Source organism: Pseudophryne corroboree, chromosome 2, assembly GCF_028390025.1.
Source record: "Pseudophryne corroboree isolate aPseCor3 chromosome 2, aPseCor3.hap2, whole genome shotgun sequence".
Lineage (NCBI taxonomy): Eukaryota > Metazoa > Chordata > Amphibia > Anura > Myobatrachidae > Pseudophryne > Pseudophryne corroboree.
In genome coordinates this window covers 418,386,253-418,411,287 of record NC_086445.1, presented here as the reverse complement: position 1 = coordinate 418,411,287, position 25,035 = coordinate 418,386,253, and the positions used below count along the sequence as shown (strand labels likewise).

Genomic DNA, 25,035 nt, shown 5'->3' with positions numbered 1-25,035 from the left:
GTGTCCAATGCTGTGACGGATAGTGCTGTCTGACTTTTGACTGTCTGACGTTTGACCCTGTCTGACATTTGACTTTCTGACTTTTGACCCTGTCTGACTTTTGACCCTGTCTGACTTTTGACTGTCTGACTTTTGACCCTGTCTGACTTTTGACTGTCGACCATATAGTGTCTAACTAATGACTGTCTATCTTTTAACTGTCTATGAGCTATACCACACCCGCAGCAGCGCCCCCCATCTGAGTTAGCCCCATAGCACACTAGATCACTCCCCACTTTTGCACCTTAGTTTGCTTATAGTGTCTAGTAACTAGGTATAAAGGATTAGTGTTTTGGTGCAGCTAAGTTGCAATGTTCATGGTATAAAAAGGGCTACATTTGGTACATTTTTAGTTCAGGTATATATGGGTACACAGTGTATTACACTGTGACTGTGGAACAGCTTTTCAGTGACACTGATTATATATTATGTCTGTTTTAGTAATTTATCTTTTTTCTTGTTTTGGCCTTCTCCCTACAGTAATTTTCTTGGTTCTTTTTTTTTTTTTTCATATTTATGACACCAAAACTGTACAGATTATAAATGATGGTAAACAAAGGCAATGTAAAAAATATTTTTTAGATTCTATAAACCTTGCAGATTTAACATGCAGACTGAGCTAGCAAATAAGATCAAAACAAGACACATATCTTTGTTCTTTTTGATTGAATGACAAGGTTTTTCAGAAGATGAAGTCACTTAAACATTTCATCTATTCAAGGACACTTATATTATATTACTTTACACTGACACATTGCCAAAGAACTGTGCATTTTGTCATTATGCGCTCAGCTCCTTCATCCATTTTTATGGAATCAAGTGCTTTTTGATCTTTTCTCAGAAATTGAGGTGAAAAATAGACAACACATGTCACAGAAAATAAAATGGTTAGCCCTTGCAATAGGCAGGAAGATGTATCATTAATAACCATTGTATTACATTTTTTTGTTTTTGTTTAACATGTACATTTATAAGTCTTAAAAATACATCAGTATTTTGAGTTAGGGTACAAGAAACATTCCAAGTTTTCATTAGGTCTGATTTGTACAGATGTTTAATTGTTGACCGAATGCCTCTACTGCATGCAACAAAACTTCTGGCACCAATAAAACAATTACCTTTGACTTCCTTTCTTTCTGTTGACATTACGACAATAAACCCTATCCCTCACGCTCTCTGCATACAGTAGGTGTTATCCTTGACTCCTTTGCTCCACACATTCAGTCCAATTCCTGTACATATTGCACATATTTCACACACAAGACACTGCAAGAACTTGAATTTATTCACTAAATATCCAATATTCTCTATTGCAATAATATCCTCCTTACCAGTCTTCTTCTAAAGAGACTCTTACCATTGCAATATAGTTTGAATACTGCTACATTCCCTGTAAAACAGTCATCTGCTGCAGCTGCGCTTTTTGTCAATCCCTACAATGGCTGCTTATATTATACCATGTCCAATAAAAGATACTTCTACTAACATACAAGGCTGCACCAAAACTAAACCAACATATATTGCTTCACTGCTATACCACACTCTCCCAATATGACTCCTCCTCTCTGGGCAAAATCTGCATCTCATCCTTATCTGCCAGTACCTTCTAGAGCATGTTGGTATTTGTAGAACAAGAAACAGGAGTATGCCCAATCAGGGATGACAAATCCCATTAGTGGTACATGCTAAAGTCACAGCTGGATTAAGACCATAAAACAATACACAAAGCATCATAGTGGGTGAGAGCTCACATATAAGTTCCTTCCATTTCCAAGTGTTTCCTTGCATAGCCAGCCCAACAGAGATAGGTATCATCCAGAGCATCTCATCAAGTGGACCAGGCTTGGCATCCAGGGACCAGATGTGCACACAGGAGAAGGGGTATGGCTACATCCAGAATCTGATTTTCATCCAAAACTTCTTACTGCCCCTAAATGACCTTCAAGGAGGACCTGAGTCTGACCGACATCACTGATACAGAGGAGGTCGGCAAGTGATGGTCCTGTGAGTGACAGAGTTTAGCCAGTTAAGGAAAGGCCTGTTCTAGCATACGGCATCTATAAGGGAAGAGATGCTGATGTGAATTTTACTTTACATAAGAGATTCTTTTATGGTGTGGTGCAAGTCAGCAGATCTATCATGTAGGTCCTTACTTGTAATCCAGGTCCAGGGGGTTTCCTGGGAGAAAGGGCCCCATGTGTCTCCTCTTAATTTGGTGCTGACTAAGGCTCAAAGGAGGTTGGGAAGAATTTCATTACTTTGAGTGCAGTGGTAGTTTTCACAAGTAGGGAGCATGCTTTTTGCTTGCAACCTCGCTCTTCCTCAAAAATTCAGCTCTCTGCTGACCAAGCTGTTGCAGGTTTCCACTATTATAGGGGTGACCCTATACTGTAATTCTCCCAAGTACTGTATAATTAGATCATATCAGTGTGACAAGGCTTGGCGCTGGTTAGGCTTGTTGCAGGATGGTCCATATGTATCTTGATGTAACTACGTTACACAATATTTTGAAGTCAACAATAGTATTCTGAACCACAAGGACTGAACCACAAGATGGGTGCAAGGCACATTATTCATGTCAGAATGTGGTCTTTATTTTACATGCATTCTGGCCACAAAATTAGCTTTCAATTTAAATTATGTTCTAGGTACCCTATTTTGTGGGCAAATAGAGAGTGTTACTAATTAGCTTTCTCTTTATGTGAAAAAATTTAAACATAATTATTGGGTTCCTGGCTTTGTTTGGCATTTCCATATCTAAACCCTTTACACATCTAGGGGTAATGAAGAATGATGAGTACTAGGCCAGATGCGCAGTGTATCTTGCATGAAATTGCTACGTGCATGCCCAGAAAAGAATCTACATGAATATGTGCCATGCAGAACTTAGTGACTCTTCCACTTTCACCTATTTATGACTTGATAGGTGGGACCAGGAATGTAGGTCAAGTACAGTTAGGTCATGTTTCTGCAGTTGTGAACAGATGCACACTGGAACATACATACACATGCATCTCACAAAATAGTATTATTTGCAGTGGTCAGGTGCAGTTGTAAACTTTTTATTATTTTGCCATGCAAGAGATTGGGAATTGTTTTTGCTGTATTATAAAAGTCTTAGCAGTTATATAGATGCATAATACGAAAATGCATTTGTTGCAAATAAAAGTTTAAGATATAAATGCAGTTGGGACATACATACTGTATATGTGATATTTATCTGAGGTAAACCGGAGCATATACTATTATTGCCGTTTTGCATATGGATTCAATTGCAGGATTTTTAATAAATGCAAATTGCTCTTATGATTTTGAAAGCAATTACAGCCTGTTCAGCATCAAGCCCTTAGACAGTAAGCATTTGTTCCAGTGACACAACTGGAAGTCCAATAACTTCAGTAAACTACTGCTGCCAAATGTATAATAAAGTTGACTGCTGATAAAAATGATGTCATCATGTTGGAGAGTAATCTCAGTTGATGTGAACTCGGACTCCTCCCACCGGTGTCACAGATTCATAGGAGAGAGTGATAGGTCATTGATAGATAGTGACAGTGGGTATGGAAAACAAGAGGTGGGCGATAAAGTGTTGGTGGAAAAGATAGTGTAGGGACAGACAGAGGGTGTGAATCAGAGGTAGACGTACTAGTAGTAGCAGCTGCGCAAAGCTGCAGCCACTACTACATCTTTATGCTAATGCTGTGGCCAATGAGCATCCTTTTCAGATGCCCACCGGCAGCAGTGCAAATATTATTGGACATAGACTGCACCATCAGACATTAGAGCAACCTTATGGTTGCCCAGAATGTCTGTCAGAACATGCCCAATGGTGCCAGTGAAACTGCATCTTTCGATGCAGACTTTGACACTGAAATGCCCTAACATGCCTGCCACTATTAGCCACATACCCAGTCACATCTCAAGAACACCTATAGAAATTGCATGGATCGCCTTGCAATTCCGACATACATCCCCAAGTCGTAACTCTTGGGACATGTGTACAATGCATCTTGATCGCATGTACAGTATTAAAAGATTGGGCACTTATTTCTGGCCACCTTAGAATCAGGCCCTGAAAGAGATGGAGAGATAAATATGATGGTGCGCAGGGAATGGAGACAGAGAGGAATTATTTTTATTTGTATTAAGAGCCAGGCAACACCGGGCATTACAGCTAGTACAGAAATATGCAATAAATCAATGAACAGTTTATGAGTTAACATTCAATTATCATCTACTATAAACCTTTTTAAGGTTGGTAGTTGGTTCCAAATGTATATGTATTGCAGGAACTGTTTGATCTCTAAGTCACTTTCACAAGATAAGGAGTGGTTTAGCTGACTTTATTCTTAGACCAAGGTCAGCAATATTTTACATTTGTTGTGAACTTGCTAGATATGGGATAAACTTGTTTGTATGTTAATTCAGAAGAAATAATAAATTCTACTTCACTTTACAATGTGTGCATTAATCTACTTGTCAGAATGGTATAATGAGATCTCAGCCTAAAAAGCTATGTTGATGAATAAACATACAAAAAACATCATCTATAGTTATTATAAATATTTGAGATGTGTTAAAGAAGCAAATTGATGCAATGCATTTTGGTATATTATAATATTTCATGCATTCTTATCTATAACAAAATATGGGTTTTATAAGCAAAATATATATCATGTTATTGTGTTTTTATAACATTTCAAATATATTTACATTCATTGATGTGATATGTATTAGCAGGTGCTTAAAAATAAACATTTATGAGCATATTTATCCAAAATACAATGGTTGTAAAATATACAAAAAGTGTGATTTATAGGGGTGGCCAGTTGGAAACCTTACATCATATCTGATCTTTGTAGAAGCTACTTTAGCATTCTTTAAAATAAAATATTTATCATATTTGACTAGTTTCCTTCAATGTCTGGGAGACTTCAGACTTTTATCTATCTACCCTCCCAGATCCATACCTTTGGTGAAAGGCTTATTTAACTTCCTTCGTGGCAGTGCAATTACCTTTACGGTACTACTTATGTTATTTCCATCTCAGGGTGGTAATACATTAGCAAGGGAAGTAATGAAAAAAGTGCTTCATTAAGCCCCACACATTCCATACAAAAAGGAATTTTTAAAAGCTAATAAATAGATCACTTTCATGGCTCTTTCCCTTATCACTCCCTAATCCTGGTTCCCACAGACCCAAGGGTAGACATATTTAAAAGAGAAAAGTGATGACAGAGAACATCACTGCAAAGTAGAAATCATTATAAGTCAAAGGATGGGGGACTGTCTCACCATCCTAGCTTCTGTATATCAAGATCTTCCTTATTTGAAAAAAAAAAGAGTAAACTTTTTTAATTGATGTGGCCTGTTAGTGGTTATTTTCTGGTGATGCTTTACAGAAATAGTAATAGACTTAATGTATGAGAAAGGGCATTTCATGTACACAATCTCTCTCATCCTTATTCTACAATCAAAATGATAAACTTATAGGGGTAATTGTATCACCAGGGGCTATCCTATTAGCCCCGATGCAGTGGGCTCCTCCCCCCAATGCCAACAGTTATTGTGGATTATGCTTCGGGTGTTTCAGGCACAACCTACAAGGGTGTTGTTTTATTTTAAGAATACTGCATTCTTTCAAAACATGGGGCAAAGTGTTTAACACCCGTAAAAACATTATGATTAAAAACCAAATCCAAAATTAAAATATAAACCATATTTAAAATGTGTACAACGCTCTTAATTAAATCCAACTAAATAAACCAACTTATTGCAAAAAAACTCTTATTATTGTCCCCAGTCTTCATGAACTCTATTGTTGGCTATGACCATTTCCGGTTTCTCTGGAGCATAAATATAAGTTTATACTGTACACATGTAAATCCCTTTATGATCCATCAACACAGCTAAAACTAATAGCTAGCAAATCAAATGAGGCAGAAGGTTGTACCCTGCACAGATTAGGAAATAGTTATAAAAAATAGTCAATGAAATGGCATTAATCACAAAAACAAAACAATGAAAAACATAAAACTGTTGAAAATTTGCAAAGACGAGACTGCCTGTGCATACTGCCCTGATAAGGAGTATAGTAAGAGGAGCAAAGGTGAATCCAAATATCACAATTTAAGAACTAAAAAGTTTAGCTGAATCTTGGTGTTTTTATGATTTCAAAATCCTCTGTAAGATACCACCTTCATGACCAGATGCTTTTTGGAAGGATTCCATGAGAGAAGCCTTTTCTAAAAGCAAAATACAGTGCTTGAACTTTGCAAAATGTCATTAAAACTACAAATGGAATAGTGTGATGTGGTCAGATGAGACAAAAATTGGTTATTCCTTCAAATCAAAACAGTTTTTGTAAAAATTATACCTTAAGATCACTAATTTCAATTACATTTTGTAAAATAAATTCTGCATTGGGTGTAAGTTAAATTCCCACATCTGAGGCTGATATGTACACTGATTTTAAAGTTATGTGACTTTAAATCTGCAATGTTTAACGAAGAATGTGCTATTAATGGTTTTTTTATATTGCATTTGCTGCTCCCCTAATTGAGCTAGAGAGTTGGGCATGGTCTCATCTAAACTGTTCTAATGGGCTTTCATATGCTATATTAATATTTTCATTTTCTTAAAAAGCCAGCTTTTTACAATTTTGAAACAAATCTCAGAAAGTATTCATACTGTTGTTAATAAATCCCCAATTTGTATTTTATTTTATCATAATTGGATCATCTACTACAAGAGGTTTCACTATGGACTGTTTGTTAAAATAATGAAAAATAAGATTTTACTTACCTGTAAATCTATTTCTCGTAGTCCGTAGTGGATGCTGGGGACTCCGTAAGGACCATGGGGAATAGCGGGCTCCGCAGGAGACTGGGCACTCTAAGGAAAGATTTAGTACTATCTGGTGTGCACTGGCTCCTCCCTCTATGTCCCTCCTCCAGACCTCAGTTAAGGAAACTGTGCCCGGAAGAGCTGACATTACAAGGAAAGGATTTTGGAATCCAGGGTAAGACTCATACCAGCCACACCAATCACACCGTATAACTCGTGATAAACTTACCCAGTTAACAGTATGAACAATAACAGAGCATCAGATAAACCCTGATGCAACTATAACATAACCCTTATTTAAGCAATAACTATATACAAGCATTGCAGAAAAAGTCCGCACTTGGGATGGGCGCCCAGCATCCACTACGGACTACGAGAAATAGATTTACCGGTAAGTAAAATCTTATTTTCTCTAACGTCCTAGTGGATGCTGGGGACTCCGTAAGGACCATGGGGATTATACCAAAGCTCCCAAACGGGCGGGAGAGTGCGGATGACTCTGCAGCACCGAATGGGCAAACACAAGGTCCTCCTCAGCCAGGGTATCAAACATGTAGAATTTTGCAAATGTGTTTGAACCCGACCAAGTAGCAGCTCGGCAAAGCTGTAATGCCGAGACCCCTCGGGCCGCCACCCAAGAAGAGCCCACCTTCCTTGTGGAATGGGCTTTCACTGATTTTGGATGCGGCAATCCAGCCGCAGAAAGAGCCTGCTGAATCGTGTTACAGATCCAGCGAGCAATAGCTTGCTTTGAAGCAGGAGCACCCACTTTGTTGGATGCATACCGGATAAACAGCGAGTCAGTCTTCCTGACCCCAGCCGTTCTGGTTACATCATTCTTCAAAGCCCGGACTACGTCAAGCAACATGGAATCTTCCAAGTCACAAGTAGCCGCAGGCACCACAATAGGTTGGTTCAAATGAAAAGATGACACCACCTTTTGCAGAAAATTGCGGACGAGTCCGCAATTCTGCCCTGTCCATCTGGAAAACCATATAGGGGCTTTTACATGACAAAGCTGCCAATTCTGACACACGCCTAGCCGGAGCTAAGGCCAACAGCATGACCACTTTCCACGTGAGATACTTTAGCTCCACAGTCTTAAATGGCTCAAACCAGTGGGATTTCAGGAAACCCAACACCACGTTAAGATCCCAAAGTGCCACTGGTGGCACAAAAGGGCGCTGAATATGCAGCACTCCCATAACAAACGTCTGAACCTCAGGCAGTGAAGCCAGTTCTCTTTGAAAGAAAATGGATAGGGCCAAAATCTGGACCTGTATGGACCCTAATTTTAGGCCCATAGTCACTCCTGACTGTAGGAAGTGCAGGAATCGACCCAGCTGGAATTCTTCTGTAGGGCCTTCCTGGCCTCACACCAAGCACATATTTTTGCCATATACGGTGATAATGCTTTGCTGTCACGTCCTTCCTAGCCTTTATCAGCGTAGGAATAACTGCATCCAGAATGCCTTTTTCCGCTAGGATCCGGTGTTCAACCGTCATGCCGTCAAATGCAGCCGCGGTAAGTCTTGGAATAGACAGGGCCCTTGTTGCAACAGGTCCTGTCTGAGAGGCAGAGGCCATGGGTCCTCTGTGAGCATTTCTTGCAGTTCCGGGTACCAAGTCCTTCATGGCCAATCTGGAACAATGAGTATTGTTCTCACTCCTCTTTTTCTTACAATTCTCAGCACCTTTGGTATGAGAGGAAGAGGAGGAAACACATAGACCGACTGGAACCCCCACGGTGTTACTTGTGCGTCCACAGCTATCGCCTGAGGGTCCCTTGACCTGGCGCAATACCATTTTAGCTTTTTGTTGAGGCGGGACGCCATCATGTCCACCTGTGGCAGTTCCCGTCGATTTGCAATCTGCGTGAAGACTTCTTGGTGAAGTCCCCACTCTCCCGGGTGGAGGTCGTGCCTGCTGAGGAAGTCTGCTTCCCAGTTGTCCACTCCCGGAATGAACACTGCTGACAGTGTGCTTACGTGATTCTCCGCCCAGCAAAGAATTCTGGTGGCTTCTACCATCGCCACCCTGCTCCTTGTGCCGCCTTGGCGGTTTTTACATGAGCCACTGCGGTGATATTGTCTGACTGGATCAGAACCGGTTGGTCGCGAAGCAGGGTCTCCGCTTAACTTAGGGCGTTGTATATGGCCCTTAGTTCCAGGATATTGATGTGAAGGCAAGTCGCCTGCCTTAACCACAGCCCTTGGAAATTTCTTCCCTGTGTGACTGCCTCCCACCCTTGGAGGCTTGCATCCGTGGTCACCAGGACCCAGTCCTGAATGCCGAATCTGCGACCTTCGAGAAGGTGAGCACTCTGCAGTCACCACAGGAGAGACACCCTTGCTCTGGGGGATAGGGTGATTAACCGATGCATCCGAAGATGTGATCCGGACCACTTGTACAGTAAGTCCCATTGGAAGGTATGGAACCTGCCGAAGAGAATGGCCTCGTATGATGCCACCCTCCTTCCCAGGACTCAAGTGCAATGATGCACTGACACCTGTTTTAGTTTTAATAGATTCCTGACCAGTGTCGCGAGCTCCTGAGCTCTCTCTATCAGGAGATAAACATTTTTCTGGTCTGTGTCTAGGATCATGCCTAGGAGAGGCAGATGAGCTGTAAGAACCAACTGCGACTTTGGAATATATAGAATCCAGCCGTGTTGCCGTTTCACTTCCAGAGAAAGTGATACGCTGTTCAGCAACTGCTCTCTTGATCTCGCTTTTATGAGGAGATCGTCCAAGTACGTGATAATAGTGACACCTTGCTTCCGCAGGAGCACCATCATTTCCGCCATTACCTTGGTGAATATTCTCAAGGCCGTGGAGAGACCAAACGGCAACGTTTGAAATTGGTAATGACCATCCCGTACCGCAATTCTGAGGTACGCCTGATGAGGTGGATAAATGGGGACATGAAGGAATGCATCCTTTATGTCCCGAGTCACCATAAAATCTCCCCCTTTCAGGCTTGCAATCACCGCTCTTAGCGATTTCAACTTGAACTTGAACCCTTTCAGGTATATGTTCAGGGATTTTAAATTCAATATGGGTCCGACCGAACCGTCTGGTTTCGGGACTACAACATGGTCGAATAATAACCCCCTCCTTGTTGAAGGAGGGGAACCTTGACCACCACCTGTTGAAGATACAATTTATGAATTGCAGTTAACACTGTTTCCCTCTCGTGGGGGGAAGCCGGCAGGGCCGTCGGTGAGGGGGCATCTTCTCAAAGTCCAGCTTGTATCCCTGAGACACAATATTTATTGCCCAGGGAACTAACAGGGAGTGAACCCACTTGTGGCTGAACTTACGAAGGCGTGCCCCCACCGGGCCTAGCTCCGCCTGTGGAGCCCCAGCGACATGCGGTGGATTTTTGTAGAGGCCGGGGAGGACTTCTGTACCTGGGAACTAGCTGTGTTGTGCAGCTTCTTTCCTCTGCCCCCGCCTCTGGCAAGAAAGGACGCACCTCGGACTTTCTTGTTTCTTTATTCGAATGGCTGCATTTGATAATGTCATGCTTTCGTAGGCTGTGCAGGAATATAAGGCAAAATATCAGAATTACCAGCTATAGCTGTGGAGACCAGGTCCGAGAACCCTTCTCCACGCAATCCTCAGCCTTCCAAATGCCTCTTAAGTCAGCATCATCTGTCCATTGCATATTCTACGGGACACGTCAAGCAGAAATCGACATAGCTTTGACTCTAGGACCCAGTATACTCATGTCTCTTTGGGCATGTTTAATAGGTATATATATATATATATCACTTAAGACAGCATCTTTAATATATATATATTTTTAAATAAACATATATATATATATATAGATATATATCTGTATGCATACTAGAGTCTCAATCTCTGCTGATAAGGTACCTGTCCACGCTGCCACAGCGCTATAAACCCATGCCGACACAATCGTCGGTCTGAGTAGTATACTAGAATGTGCACGCTATCTGCAGGATCCCTGAGAATAGCTAGTGCTACCTTCTGGGCAAACGGGACACCCTAGGGGAAGATTCCCATCACATCCTGGCCCTAGTGGGGAAAGGATACTGCTTGAGAATTTTTTGTGGGAAGCTGCAGTCTCTTGTCTGGAGTTTCCCGCTCTTTTTCCTCATGAGAGGAGGGAAATTTACCTCAGCTTTCTTCCCCTTAACATGTGTACCCTTGTGTCAGGGACAAATGAGTCATCAGTGATATGCAAATCCTCTTTTATTACAATAATGATATATTGAATACCTTTCAGCCATTTTGGCTGTAACTTTGCATTATCGTAGTCGACACTGGAGCCAAACTCTGTGTCGATATCAGTGTTTATTATTTTGGATAGTGAGCATTGTGAGACTCTGAAGGTCTCTGTGACATAGGGACAGACATGGGTAGATTTCCTGTCTGTTCTCTAATCTTTTGTGCAATAAATTCACCTCAGCACTTACACATATCCAAACAGGTGTCGGCGTTGTCGACGGAGACACCCTCTCACACACATATTTGCCCTATCTCCTCCTTAGGGGAGCCTTTTACCTCAGACATGTCGACACACACGTACCGAAACACCACACACACAGGGGATGCTCTATTTGAAGACAGTTCCCCCACAAGGCCCTTTGGAGAGACAGAGAGAGAGTATGCCAGCACACACCCCAGCGCTATATGACCCAGGAATCACACAGTAACTTAGTGTTAACCCAGTAGCTGCTGTATATATTGTTTTTGCACCAATTTTATATGCCCCCCCCCCCCTCTCTTTTTACCCTCTTCTATTGCAGGGGAGAGCCTGGGGAGCTTCTCTCAGCGGATCTGTGGAGAGAAAATGGCGCTGGTGAGTGCTGAGGAAGAAGGCCCCGCCCCCTCAGCGGCGGGCTTCTGTCCCGTTTCTGTGTAAAAATAATGACGGGGGCTCGTACATATATACAGTGCCTGACTGTATATATGTATAATTTTGCCAAAAGGTATCTTAATTGCTGCCCAGGGTGCCCCCCCCCCCCCTGCGCCCTGCACCCTACAGTGACCGGAGTGTGTGGTGTGCTGTGGGAGCAATACCTTAAGTGAAGACAGGAGTCTTCAGCCGCCGATTTCGATGTCTTCATGCTTCTGCTGCTTCTGTTCTTCTGGCTCTGCGAGGGGGACGGCGGCGCGGCTCCGGGAACGGACGATCAAGGTTAGGTACCTGTGTTCGATCCCTCTGGAGCTAATGGTGTCCAGTAGCCTAAGAAGCACTACCTAGCTGCCGTGAGTAGGTTTGCTTCTCTCCCCTCAGTCCCTCGTAGCAGAGAGTCTGTTGCCAGCAGAAGCTCTCTGAAAATAAAAAACCTAACAAAATACTTTCTTTTCTAGCAAGCTCAGGAGAGCCCACTAGGAGCACCCAGCTCTGGCCGGGCACAGACTCTAACTGAGGTCTGGAGGGGGGCATAGAGGGAGGAGCCAGTGCACACCAGATAGTACTAAATCTTTCTTTAGAGTGCCCAGTCTCCTGCGGAGCCCGCTATTCCCCATGGTCCTTACGGAGTCCCCAGCATCCACTAGGACGTTAGAGAAAAGAGATCTATCTATGCCTGTTCATTCATTTTAATGTATTAATGAATTAATGTAAAAATTTGTTATGAAAAAAAAACTTTAATGTGAACTTAAAATCAAGAATTTGCAAGGAAAAAAAATTACGTTTTGTAGAAAGAGGCAAAATTAAAAAACCTTATTGCTCTGGTTGTTTGGGTACACACGTTTCTAATGGGGCTGTAACTCTGCTAAAAATTAGCAAATCACATTCAGAATTATGTTCGAAGTGAAATAGTATACACCTGCAGCAATGACTTTGATTATGTACTCACTAAATAGCAGCCCATCAAAATGATGGAGCTGCTGGGAGGTAGGAAGGCTGTGTGTGTCTTGAATTGCTCCATCGGGTGCCATCTAGTGGCCGCTGGCACACCATAGAGGTGAGTAGCAGTGATAGCCTTTTATTATATAGGATATACTGATGTGTCCACATACACCTTATCTTTTTTTGTGTCTTATGGCTTGAGATACTTAGCATGACTAAGACGCTCCACCATGGGTAGTGATACGATGGTTTCACATATTTTTTTTGTATCAAAAGAATTTGTATCAAGTAGCAGATTACTGTAGCAAATATGTGAAGAAAAAAATCACAAGGTGTGGCTAAGTCACAGAGTCCATGTCATGCCAAATTGGTCCATTTAGCTTAAGTTAGGACAGGTGTATGGACACATCTGTACAAAACGAACACACACTGCATACTCTTAATAGAACACACACTGCCCACAAGCAGTCACTTAGGGGCTAATTCAGACCTGATTATTGCTGTGCATTTTCGCACAGCAGCAATTAGGTCTGAACTGCGGATGTGCCGGTGCATGCCAGACAGCCGACGGCTATCTTAGCTTTGCGATCACCTCTGCCTGATTGGGGGCCGACGGCATTTGCACGCCGTTTAGGGGGCACAGTCTGGGCAATGCAGACGTGCCCGGACTGTTGGGGGGGGGGGGGGGGGCGTGGTGGTTGCGTGATATCACATGCAGCTGCTGCGACCCAGGCAGCGACGAGTAGTTCCTCGCCAGAAGATGCGCTGCCGGGAGCTGCTCTTCCAGTACAAAAGCATCGTCGTAGTGCGATGCTTTTGTACTTGTGCACGGGGGGGTGGGTCGGGCCTGACATCCAGGGTGGACTAGCCCTGTGCTGGTTGTCCCCTTGCATGTCTGAAGACTGATCGTAGATGTGCTAAATTTAGCACATCTACTATCAGGTCTGAATTAGGCCCATTGTTTATTCAATTTCTATTTTAACTTTTTAGATATATATGACACACTGCTCAAGGTCTAGATCAGATTTGCTAATTGAATTGTACTATTACTATTAGTACTTACAAATGACATGCTGTGACATCTTCACGTTAGGATGTCATAAAGTTTGTTCTCTCTCTACTGCTGGCATTTCATTGTATTTCTTTACCAATACCCATATATGTGTTTCATTCCTCTATCTACTCTACTTTTTTATTTATGTTTACATATAAAAAAATCATAAGGTAGTCGATGCAGTTTTTCTCTTTGCTGTACGTCCTGCCCTAGATATGCTAAGCCAGTTGTAAGCTATATATTAGTTTTTATTGGAACTGAAAGTGCCTTTGATATATCAGGAAGTGAGGAAATTACAGTAGAGGCTCTAGACCTACAGTACTATTAGGTCAGCGTAGTATTTATTAGTGACATGATTCTGTCTGTGTAAAGAGAAGTATTGGACGTCCACTGAGGACCATAAGATATTGTAGTGTCAACAATGGCATCTTCATTCTACAGGGCCTTATAGAGGTTATTTTCTATTCTCAGAAATGTGTAATAATTTATGTTTACAGTCCAGTTGGTTTACATACACACTAATATATTTAAAATCAGATGCTAATATAACTTGAAAGATAAATACACTAACAGCAGTGAGTGCAGAACACAGTAATGTTTGCTAACATCTTCCTGCAAACAGAAGTAGTACAGTAGCACTCTAAGGGCGGAATTCAAATGTTTAAAAAGTCAGTTGGGTATCTGTTTTTTCCTATCTAATAGACAGGGAAAAAAACAGACACCCTACCGACTTTTCAAACATTTGATTTCCCCCCTAAGTGTCCGGGGTAACCTTGATTCTTCATAGGGTTTACATGTATACTTGTACTGTGACTACTCTGTATTGCATTTAGCTACTATATATATATATATATATATATATATATATATATATATATAATATATATATATATGACACTTGCTGCAATGTTATAGGAAATATGATGAATTGTGTATATTTTGTGCTATGTTTGCCATGAGTATTGCATTTGGATGAATAATGTGTGTTGCACATTTCCTTATGTATTTATTTACTTTGTACAGATAAAGCAAATGGAGTTCCATTGCCAGTGAAATTTGTCCCTGGAAAACCTGGCCGTTATTCCTGCAAGATTTTGCTACGCTCCTCTCATGATGTACGACTTTATATAATTGAGTGTGTCGTCAACCCAAGCAGCATAGAAACAGTGTTTGGATTTATTACTCCAGCCTGTGAAGCACTGATACAAGATATTCCAATAGTAAGTTATACCACATGGCTTCATTATTTACGGAATTACAATATATCCTTCTGGCCTGGACTGGATTCGAAACTATGCAGTTGATAAAGTAGTTGATGGCAGAATGTTTGACATTTAATGATAGATTCTGCTGCATGTCATAAATTTGCAATCTCTTGGGAAAACATGGAGATAAACCTAACATACTGTATTTTCCATTCATTGGATTCTAACCAAAAATGTTGTTTGATTCCTCCTATCTGCCTGCCAAATTCATGCATATACTTAAATTATTGTATTTCCTGCCATACATAAATTAGGCCATTACTTTTATTTTCTTTAAATGTATAGCAAAAGTTATACATCTGTGCCTACCGTGGCCATATGAAATGCAAATGCAATTCAATGAAGGAGCACATATTAAGAACCTAAAAATAACCTGAGCAAAATAGAAAACACATATAGTAAACTCTGATACTTTTCTAGATATTAAGCTGCTTTGATATGTATAATGGGCCTAATTCAAGGTTGATTGCAAAAGCAAAATCTTCCTCTAATGGGCAAAACCATGTGTACTGAAGGGGGTGGGGGGCAGATTAAACATGTGCAGAGAGAGTTAGATTTGAGGGTATTATATTGTTTCTGTGCATGGTGAATACTGACTGCTTTATTTTTACACTGCAATATAGATTTCAGTTTGAACACACTCCACCCGAACCTAACTCACTCTGCACATGTTATATTCCCCCCCCCCCCTGCAGTGCACATGGTTTTGCCCATTGGAGGAAGATTTTGCTTTTGCGATCAACCTTGAATTAGGCCCTATATACTTAAATTGTGGATACCTATCCAGCATAGCATGATGATTTATAGATGGATACCTAAAATTATGAGTCTGTTTCTGTTACTAGGGAACTTGCCTCTTTCTGTGGTATTTACTTACATATTACAAATAATGCTGTCAGGAAACATCTACAGTATATGGTGTGGGCAACACACTCTTAATTCAATAAAAGTATGAAAGGGTGCTACTGTGATTTTTCTGGATTTATACCATTCATACCAATGTGAATGAGCACTCTTCAAGCCTATGCCTCAATATGCCCCTAAAGCACCCTTATACTCAGGTGGGAATTTAGGGGTAATGACCACCCCTCATCTGCCTAATTTTATCATTTGTATTGATTGATTGGTTATAAGCCCTCATTTAATGATAGTTAATTTAATAAGATAATAAAAAAATCTACTATTTTTAATTATGTATAAATATGTACTAAGTAGGACAGCTTACTGGGGCTGTATGTGCATGTCCTACCCATTTACACTCCATTCAAGATGGCATATGGTACAGTACAGTGGAAATATTTAGCAGTTACTGATACTTATTGACATGACGTTACCAACACAAGCATCCAAGTGCCGCTTCCAAACAGGTGCTGCCCCTAGGCACGTGTCTCACATGCATAATGGAAAATTCACCACTGCTTATACTTTGATATCCAAGTTGTGGCATTGGAAACCATTCAATTTAAGATTGCTCTGGTGGGGAACAGCTACTCTATATCTGACAATGGCATAGGGTCCCACTTTCAGTATGCAGGGTTTGCTGAATATTAAGTGGGCCATCAGTCCCCTCATAAAGTAATAATGGAAGAACCATTACTAAAAATATGCAGTAACTCATGTTTCTGCATGTGTACAGGGCACATTAGTGATGATAAATAGACCCCTTTAAAACATTCTAAGCACAAAAGGAAACATACATATAATAATGTTTGCAATTCCACTATGTAAAATGTTTTTGCAGCAGTATCAGCATCTGTGCTTTCATTAAGTAGTCAAAACATATAACCATAATGTTAAATATTTTATTGCATTGTATCAATAGCATTATTATAGCCTAAAGGATGAAAGAAGCTACTTACCAGTTCTCTTGTATTACCGCATTTATTTTTATAGGTCTGCATTCAGCTCTTGTACGGTAAGTCAGTAATATTTTCCGATTCCATTTTTTTCAATCATTTTGTTTATTAGGTTCCACAAGCTGTATACAGTGCAGCACATGCATGGGCATAAAAACAAATAAGATAAACAGCATTAATATAATACAAAAAAGTAAACCATCACATAAGCAGAAAGCAGAAAGATACAAACATTGCAGTAAAACAATGGACAGGTTGTATTTAAGGACATTGTGCTGTACAGTAACTTATAGGAGCAGACATCTCTCAGTGATCCTTCAACCATTGTAAACAACAAACAGGGTCAGAGTCACTGAAGGAGAGAAGAAGACAAACGACCAGGTGATAACTATAGTGCAAGGGAAATAATAAGGAAGAGGGTTCTGTCCAAGAGTATACATTCTGAAGATACAGATGTGTCCTCACACATCTTTGCTGTATGCACTGCAGCATAGTGCCACCTCCTGCAGCACCCAGCTTCCCTATTGTATGCTATGGTAGCGGGGACCATACGCTACCGCTACCAGCAGCGGGCTGCACTTAGAAATCTATGGCCCGCTACCCCTGCTCACTAATCTCCTCACCGCTCCCCACTACCTTCGGCGGTTTACAAGTTGTATTCTGCATGGCTCCTACTACCATATGCTGTGCCGTGATTTCCTGGCAAAGATGTTAAAGGATACATCTGTAGGATAGTGGCTGATTTAGAGTTGGAAGCATAATGCATTTCTTGCAGCTAACCAATCTGTACACAAGTCAAGATGCTTCCATTTTTATAAGGTTAGCATATACTCTAGTGTAATGCCAAGAGAATACAATAGTATATGCATGGCCATTTGCAGACAGTCTGGCTCCCAGTGCGAACAGTAAAAAATAGACATTCTGAAATGTAAAAATTTGCACACCCTGAAGGCGCTCTCTCTCCCACAAGGGGACGTGGCCTCGGTAAAATTAACATGACCTCACTAAAATGGATATAGACTTGCAGGAAAAGACTACCTTACATGCCACTTTTTGACCCTGCACCCCCAGATCTCAACCACCACTGGAAACAAAAATTCCACACAGTAATTCCACACAGTAATGCCCCTTGCACCGTATGATGACATAATATGCCCAACTAATACCTGCTCATTGTCAGGGGTTTCATACCGCCACCACAGTCTTCCTCGGCCATGTTCCTGGCACTTTCCTGTGGTTCTGGCACTTGCTTTTGCCTCTAGTAGTCATTTGCATTTCGCTCCCAAAATGGCTGCCGCCGCCTCTTCTAGCATCCTTCTTAACTGTCTTTGGAGGGACTTTTCCAATGGTATTCCATGCAGATGGTCAGTCTGCATGGAATACTGTGCAGACACTGCCCACAGGCGCCCTGTGAGGTTGCTTGTCTGGCCCTAAAAACGGCCCTGTATATGCGTTTAGTTTATGCCACAATATACACAATATAGTACTTTAATGAACTGCCATATACATTAGACAGTCTGACTCTGTTTGGACAGCTTTATTCATAAATACTAGAGACAAATACAATTAAACACAGATGCAATTACTAAACAAAATGAAAGTACTAATTAAGTTAAAAAAATACAAATCTCAGTTGTGTTCCCCTGTAAAAAGTTAAATGCCAAATGGGAATCTGCTTTCATTTGTTAGATTGATTGCAGATAGCAAGTAAATACCTGTAATGGAATTTGATTACAGTAAGGACACTAAAACTACAGTAGGTACAGCTTCAATTTTAAGCTGCTCATAAAATGTGACCTCCAGATCTGATCATTTGCATTAGTGTTTTAAGCTGTTTATTTGCCTAATGCTCCTGTATACATACCTATACAATGAATGGGATGCTCTGCTGATATCTGGTGATCAGGCCAATACTTGTATACTATAGGTGTACCTAGCTTTAGGGGCAGATACAATTAACTGTGACTTCCATACTGTGGAGTCTCATATTAATAATCTGAGCTTATCACATGATAATTTTGCTAATAAAATTGAACATCATTTGTTGGGATGTGTTTAGCATCCTAGCTGTTGGGATTCCGGGCGGTCATGTGACTGACGACTTAATCCCGACACCACTTGGGAGACCAGTGCTGGAACCCTAACAGCCAACACCCCACAGCTAAGTATCGGGAGAACTCCTAGGGTTAGGGCCTGGGGGGTTGGGTTAGGGTTAGGCACTAGGGAGGGTTAGTCCTAGTCACCCCCGGATGGTTAGGGTGGGGGGAAAATAGTTTCCACCTCCAACATTGGGATCTTCAATATCGGGATGCCGGCATTGTTCATCTGACTGCCGGCAACCTGTCCAGCGGTATATCATACCGAAGAAGATATGCTATTAAGTTAGAAAAGCCAAGTCTTGGCCATTGTGCCAGTACTGCTTGTTAATTTTGCAGACAGTGTGCAATTACCGTGTGAAGTATGTGAAGTGCATGAAAGAGTGGGGATATTGTCCCGTATCCCGTATCATAAAGATAGTGATAGTAGCTATAAGGCTTCACATGGCTGAATTTTACTACTTTGACTACTTGAATGAGAAATGATAGTTAGCATGTATATTTCAGCAAATAAGTATTTAGAGTATTTTGATGTACATTTAAATGTATCTATCATAATTTATACTGTAAGTCAGTATCGTACAAGTTTTTAAAATGTGTCAAAAAGAACTTGCACCTCCAATTTGGAAGTTCAAAACCCATTTTTCATCTATACAACACATTTTACATGTGCTACATCATCAAACTAATTTTTCTGCTTTTTACAGAGAATTTAATGATGAATGAAGTGCCCTTATTGGCCATATTTTGCTATTTAATTACCTCTAAAAAGTGGTGTACCAGAGTTACTGCACTATTTCCTGATATTTACAAATTTATCACCTACTCTAGAGGTTTAAACTAAAAGCAGTTATCTGTTCCATTAACAGGACCTGCTCTTCTAATTCGGTGGTAATTCAGACCTGATTGCTGCTGTGTGTATTCTCAGAGGCTGCGATCAGGTCTGAACTGCGCATGCGTATGCACCGCAATGCGCAGGCATGGCGGACCACAGCAATAGGGTGCGCCGGTCAGGGACGGGATCCTGCGAAAAATCCGAACGCACCGGCGATCGCAAGGAGATTGACAGGAAGAGGGCGTTTGTTGGGTGGCAACTGACCATTTTTAAGGAGTGTCCAGAAAAACGCAGGAGTCACCAGGCGTTTGGAGGGAGGGATTCTGACATCAGCTCCGGTCCCGATCATCATCATGACTATTAATGTGATTGTGAAACTACAGACAGGTGTGATGTTTTATTGCTAGCCCTATATAAAGGGGTAAAGGAGCAGCTTATCAGGAACCCTACAATTGCGTGCAAGAGCCATTGCCAACTGGACCACCACCTATGGGCAATTAACATTATCACTCCTGGACTGGTAAATATTTGGAACCGACAGTCCCCACAGCAAAAGGCCTTTCTGCAGTACATGTCCACCTACCACTGGATTATACGGTGATATGTCCCTTGTCCTAAACTTATCAAAGACTTTCATATTCTAAAAGCTCCTATTAATAAATTTTTACTATATAGTGTGTCGTAATAGTAAGGGAGAGATTTCATCCTTATAAACATTTAATTTTAATAAATAACCTATCAATTGTTTTTTTTTTTTTTTTTAAACACACCTGCCTGTTTGTATGAATGTAGTTAGCGCTGTGTTGCTTTTATATTACGTTTTTTGGATTGACTATCCATTTCATAACAGCTGCTTGGAAAACCAGCTCGGACCAAGGGCCTAATTCTGAGTTGATCGCAGCAGCAAATTTGTTAGCAGTTGGGCAAAACCATGTGCACTGCAGGGGGGCGCAGATATAACGTGCAGAGAGAGTTAGATTTGGGTGAGGTGTGTAAAAACTGAAATCTAAATTGCAGTGTAAAAATAAAGCAGCCAGTATTTACCCTGCACAGAAACAAAATAGCCCACCCAAATCTAACTGTCTCTGCAAATGTTATATCTGCCCCACCTGCAGTGCACAGGTTTTTGCCCAACTGCTAACAAATTTGCTGCTGCGATCAACTCTAAATTACCCTCAAGTGCGTGGGTTTTTTGCTTCTAGGAGCAAAATATTTTTCTTAACTAAGTCCTGGGCTGAGCAGAAACTGCACAAACCTGTTTGTGCAGTTCTGCAACACATGTAATCGCACACCTGCCCACAGCTAATGCTCTCCCCCTGTAGGCAGCAACTACCTGATCACAGGGATGCAAAAAATGCACTGTAGCGATAAATTACCCCCTAATAACAAAAAGTTGCCACTGAGAGTTTTTGCTTTCATAAAACAGTTGTGTTACCTATTTTGCTAATAATTGAGTCTACCTCTTGTAATGGTAATTGTGGGAAAGATCAAGACGCACTAAGCCAATCAGAAATGGATGCTGTTTGTTATCATCATCAATAATTATTTTGCACTAGGAGTCAAGCAAGCTAGATATATGCATGCTAATAGATATACAGTATCTGCCTCTTTGTTGTGGTCTTTATCTGTACAACCATTTGACCAAGTATGGTTCTTGGGCAATGCTAGAGTGCCATCTCCCTCCCCTATTTTTCTTCCATAAGCACAAGAAGGGTTAAACACAAGATGCGCTAGAATCTACACAATGGAATCATAAGATTCTTTTTATGCATGGTCAGTATGGAAATTCAAATTTTAAGCAAAAAATGTCTTCTGTTCAACTCAACATCAGCCTCTCAGACTGATCAGAATTGGAAATGGTGCTTTAACTTGTTAGAGGTTTTAATTTTCTCAAACTGGACTACAAGTATGATGGGTTATTGCATCTTTGTCTTACAGTTACCTGTGCATGAATTTTTTTCTTTTCTTTTTTTCTTTTCAATTGTAATGTTGTTTAAATGATTATTGACAATAGTAACAGTGATCTCTCAAACATGGGCACATGTCATTAAACTCTTATATGTCCTGAGGTCAGTTATAGTGCTCTTGGGTGTGCATTACTCTTGTTGTATTTTTTGTTATTTTTATTTGATTACTGCATTTATTGTCAGTCATACTATCATTAATATTTTTCTTCCTTTGGGTGAGTAATTATTATGGTAATTTTCTGGCCCATTTCTTTTCTTTTGCACTATATTGTACTGTTCTCTATTTCATTATATGGTAGTCGTCCATTTTCAGCAGCCCAGAGCAAGTTAATGATCTGAAAGCATTTTAATGAACTTATTAAGAATTCTGTAAGATACAGCTAGAATATTGCATAACATTCATTTTTATGCAACAATTTAAAATTCCTGACATCTAGATATTTTTTCTTTTGTATCTAAGATGTACAATATACAGAATTTTCTAATAAGAAATTTTTTACCAGTTCGACCTTACAAGAATTATATTTTAGATCATAATGAAGAACAGTACATCTGTTCCACGTCATTAGCGACTTGTAAGGTAATTAAAGGATATCTGGGCAGTACGGATGGTGTAATGGTTAGCGTTACTGCCTCACAGCACTGAGGTCATGGATTCGATTCCCACCATGGCTCTAACTGTGTGGAGATTGTATATTCTCCCCGTACTCGCGTGGGTTTCCTGCGGGTACTCTGGTTTCCTCCCACAATCCAAAAATATACTGGTAGGTTAATTGGCTCCCAGAAAAAATTAACCCTAGCGTGAATGTGTCTGTGTTGTAGGGAATATAGATTGTAAGCTCCACTGGGGCAGGGACTGATGTGAATGGGCAAATATTCTCTGTAAAGCGCTGCGGAATATGTGTGCGCTATATAAATAACTGGTAATAAATAATATCTAGGTGGTACCATGGAAACCATAACATTTCTGTGATACAGTATGTGTACTTTCGTTTACAAACTAGGAAATAATAATAACAGAAAATTCTTCCTATTTTTTTAGAGTAACATGACTCAGCAAGACTGGAAACTGAAAGCCATTCTTCAGGGAGATTGCTTCTATGGCCCGCCATTTTTGTGTATCTCTGCAGGAGAAACTGGCAAATATGCTCTGATGTTTAAACCATTCTCTAAGTGTTGGAGCACAGTAAGTATTTTGACCTTAAGGAATATGAAGAAAAACTTTTTCATGTTGTAATAGGTAACATAATTAACATTTATTTTGTCCTTAATCTTTTTCTGAGATGCTGCTATAGGATTAGCAATTGTAAAGTTTAAGTTTTAGCCCTAAATTGCAATTAGACTATGGAGTATATTAATGCTACTGTATATATACTGTACACATATATAAATATATACGTGTGTGTGTATATATATATATATATATATATATATATAGACACCGATGTAGCCACGTACATCATGGCTACATCCTTGCCTGCCCACATGCGCCTCATTCGCACATACCCCATTCACATGAATGGGATCAGCTTTGTGTGCTACCTCGGTGTGGCTAGGCGCCGGATCGCCTAGCCATGCCAGCAGTGCACATTTGCAATGTAGTCACGCTACATCTGTATATATATATATATATATATATATATATATATACACACATAAAACAGTGATGAACTGGAGCACCTGCTAGTGTCCAAGAAGTAGAATTATCACCCAAAAGAAAAAAACTAATGATGAAATGGCTCTACTTATCTGAGATTGCTGTATCTTAATGGGATTGCTGTACCTGAACCCTCCTAATGGACAGATAAGCTCAAATATTTTTTAATTCTTATTTCCATGACAGATAATTAGAGTCATTTAATCATTAGTTTTTCCTTTGGGTGATAATTCTACTTCTTGGTCACTAGCAGGCGCTCCACTTTTTTGCTGTTTTGTGTTTAAATTGTTATGTGAACTCCAACACATACCATATTTATTTAGGAGCTGACACTCACTTATGCACTGAGGAGTGTCAACTATATTCACTTAAGATATTTTTTTGTTACTTTTTCTAAGTGCATTACACACAACTCTGTGTCACATGTGCCCCTTGAGCATCTTTCCTCTTTTCTGCCAGTTTCATCTGCCCAACTCCCAGAAGCCTGTTGCTACCAAAAATGTTTTTTTTATTTTCACTAATGTGTTTGTGAGACTACCTGCAAATACATGCTGCGCTTTCACCTGTAGGCTGAAAAGGCTTTTGCTGGGTCCCAATTGCCGGCCATAGGACCGTGCTTCTAATGCCATCTATAAATGATGTAAGTGGTGCAGTGACAAACAGCGGTAAGCTAGGCTTTAAGAGTAAGCAATAGGGTCAGTAGTTATGTGTCCAGGGTGGCATGATATTGGCGTCTGACTTGTTTATATGTAAGTGAAAAAGTTGACATTTGAAAATGTCCATCTCAAATGAGTTTAACTTAAGTGAAGAAAAGCTACTCTAGCCATGGTAGTAGTACAGCTTTGAGCATTACTGAAGGTGATATGTATTGTATGGAATAACATTCTGCTGCATGACAGAGTCAGCAGAGCTAAACTGAAATTTCCAGGTGAAAGAGAGTCGGCTAGTGGATATGGCATTAGCCTATTAACTGGCTGATATTTAAAAAAAAAACTGCTCCAAAATTGTCTGTTTTTTTTTATTGAATTAGTTTAAAACATATCCAATACAATTGTTCTTTTGTTGTTGTTTTTTAATACATTTTTAAACATTGGTAGAAACATTGCTGTCCTATATATTGGACCATTAATTAACAGTTCACCAAAACTCCGGAAGCTGTTCCTCTCTCTCTGCAGCATAGGGTGGCCACACAGAAGGTGAGTGGGTGCTGCCATGCTTCCTAATCAACAGTAATTGGCAGCACGGCAGGGGTGAGGTGACCAGGCAGCTGATTACGGCAGCCGCTGAAAGAATCTCTTCGAGCAGCCGCACAGTGGGCTTTCTGACTGGTCGCATCATACTGTATGTGACTATGTAAGGGATAGCCCAGCCTGGTGAAAGCCCACACCAGGCAAGTGGTTAAGGCAGGGGTTAAAGTGGGGGGGAACGAGATGGAATGGAGTTCTACCAGCTGTAATGGTAGGGGGGACTAGTTCCACCTCTTACATTGCCTTGCACAATAATTCTAACAGAAAAGCCCACCCCATCACCAACATCAATAGATGATGCATGCAGTGCTAGTGATATTGATGAACTGCAGCCACCTCCC

The 25,035-nt window shown here is 40.6% G+C and overlaps 1 protein-coding gene across 6 annotated transcripts in view; it reads left to right on the top strand.

Moving 5' to 3' along the window:
* The window catches only part of CFAP47 (cilia and flagella associated protein 47), a 1,065,013-nt gene that overhangs the window by 562,313 nt on the left and 477,665 nt on the right, over positions 1–25,035 (top strand). For all 6 annotated transcript variants that reach the window (XM_063953487.1, XM_063953488.1, XM_063953489.1 and 3 more), the window contains 2 exons: positions 14,795–14,991; positions 22,833–22,976. In XM_063953487.1, the coding sequence (XP_063809557.1) occupies positions 14,795–14,991; positions 22,833–22,976 (341 nt within the window). The remainder of the gene's footprint in view (positions 1–14,794; positions 14,992–22,832; positions 22,977–25,035) is intronic.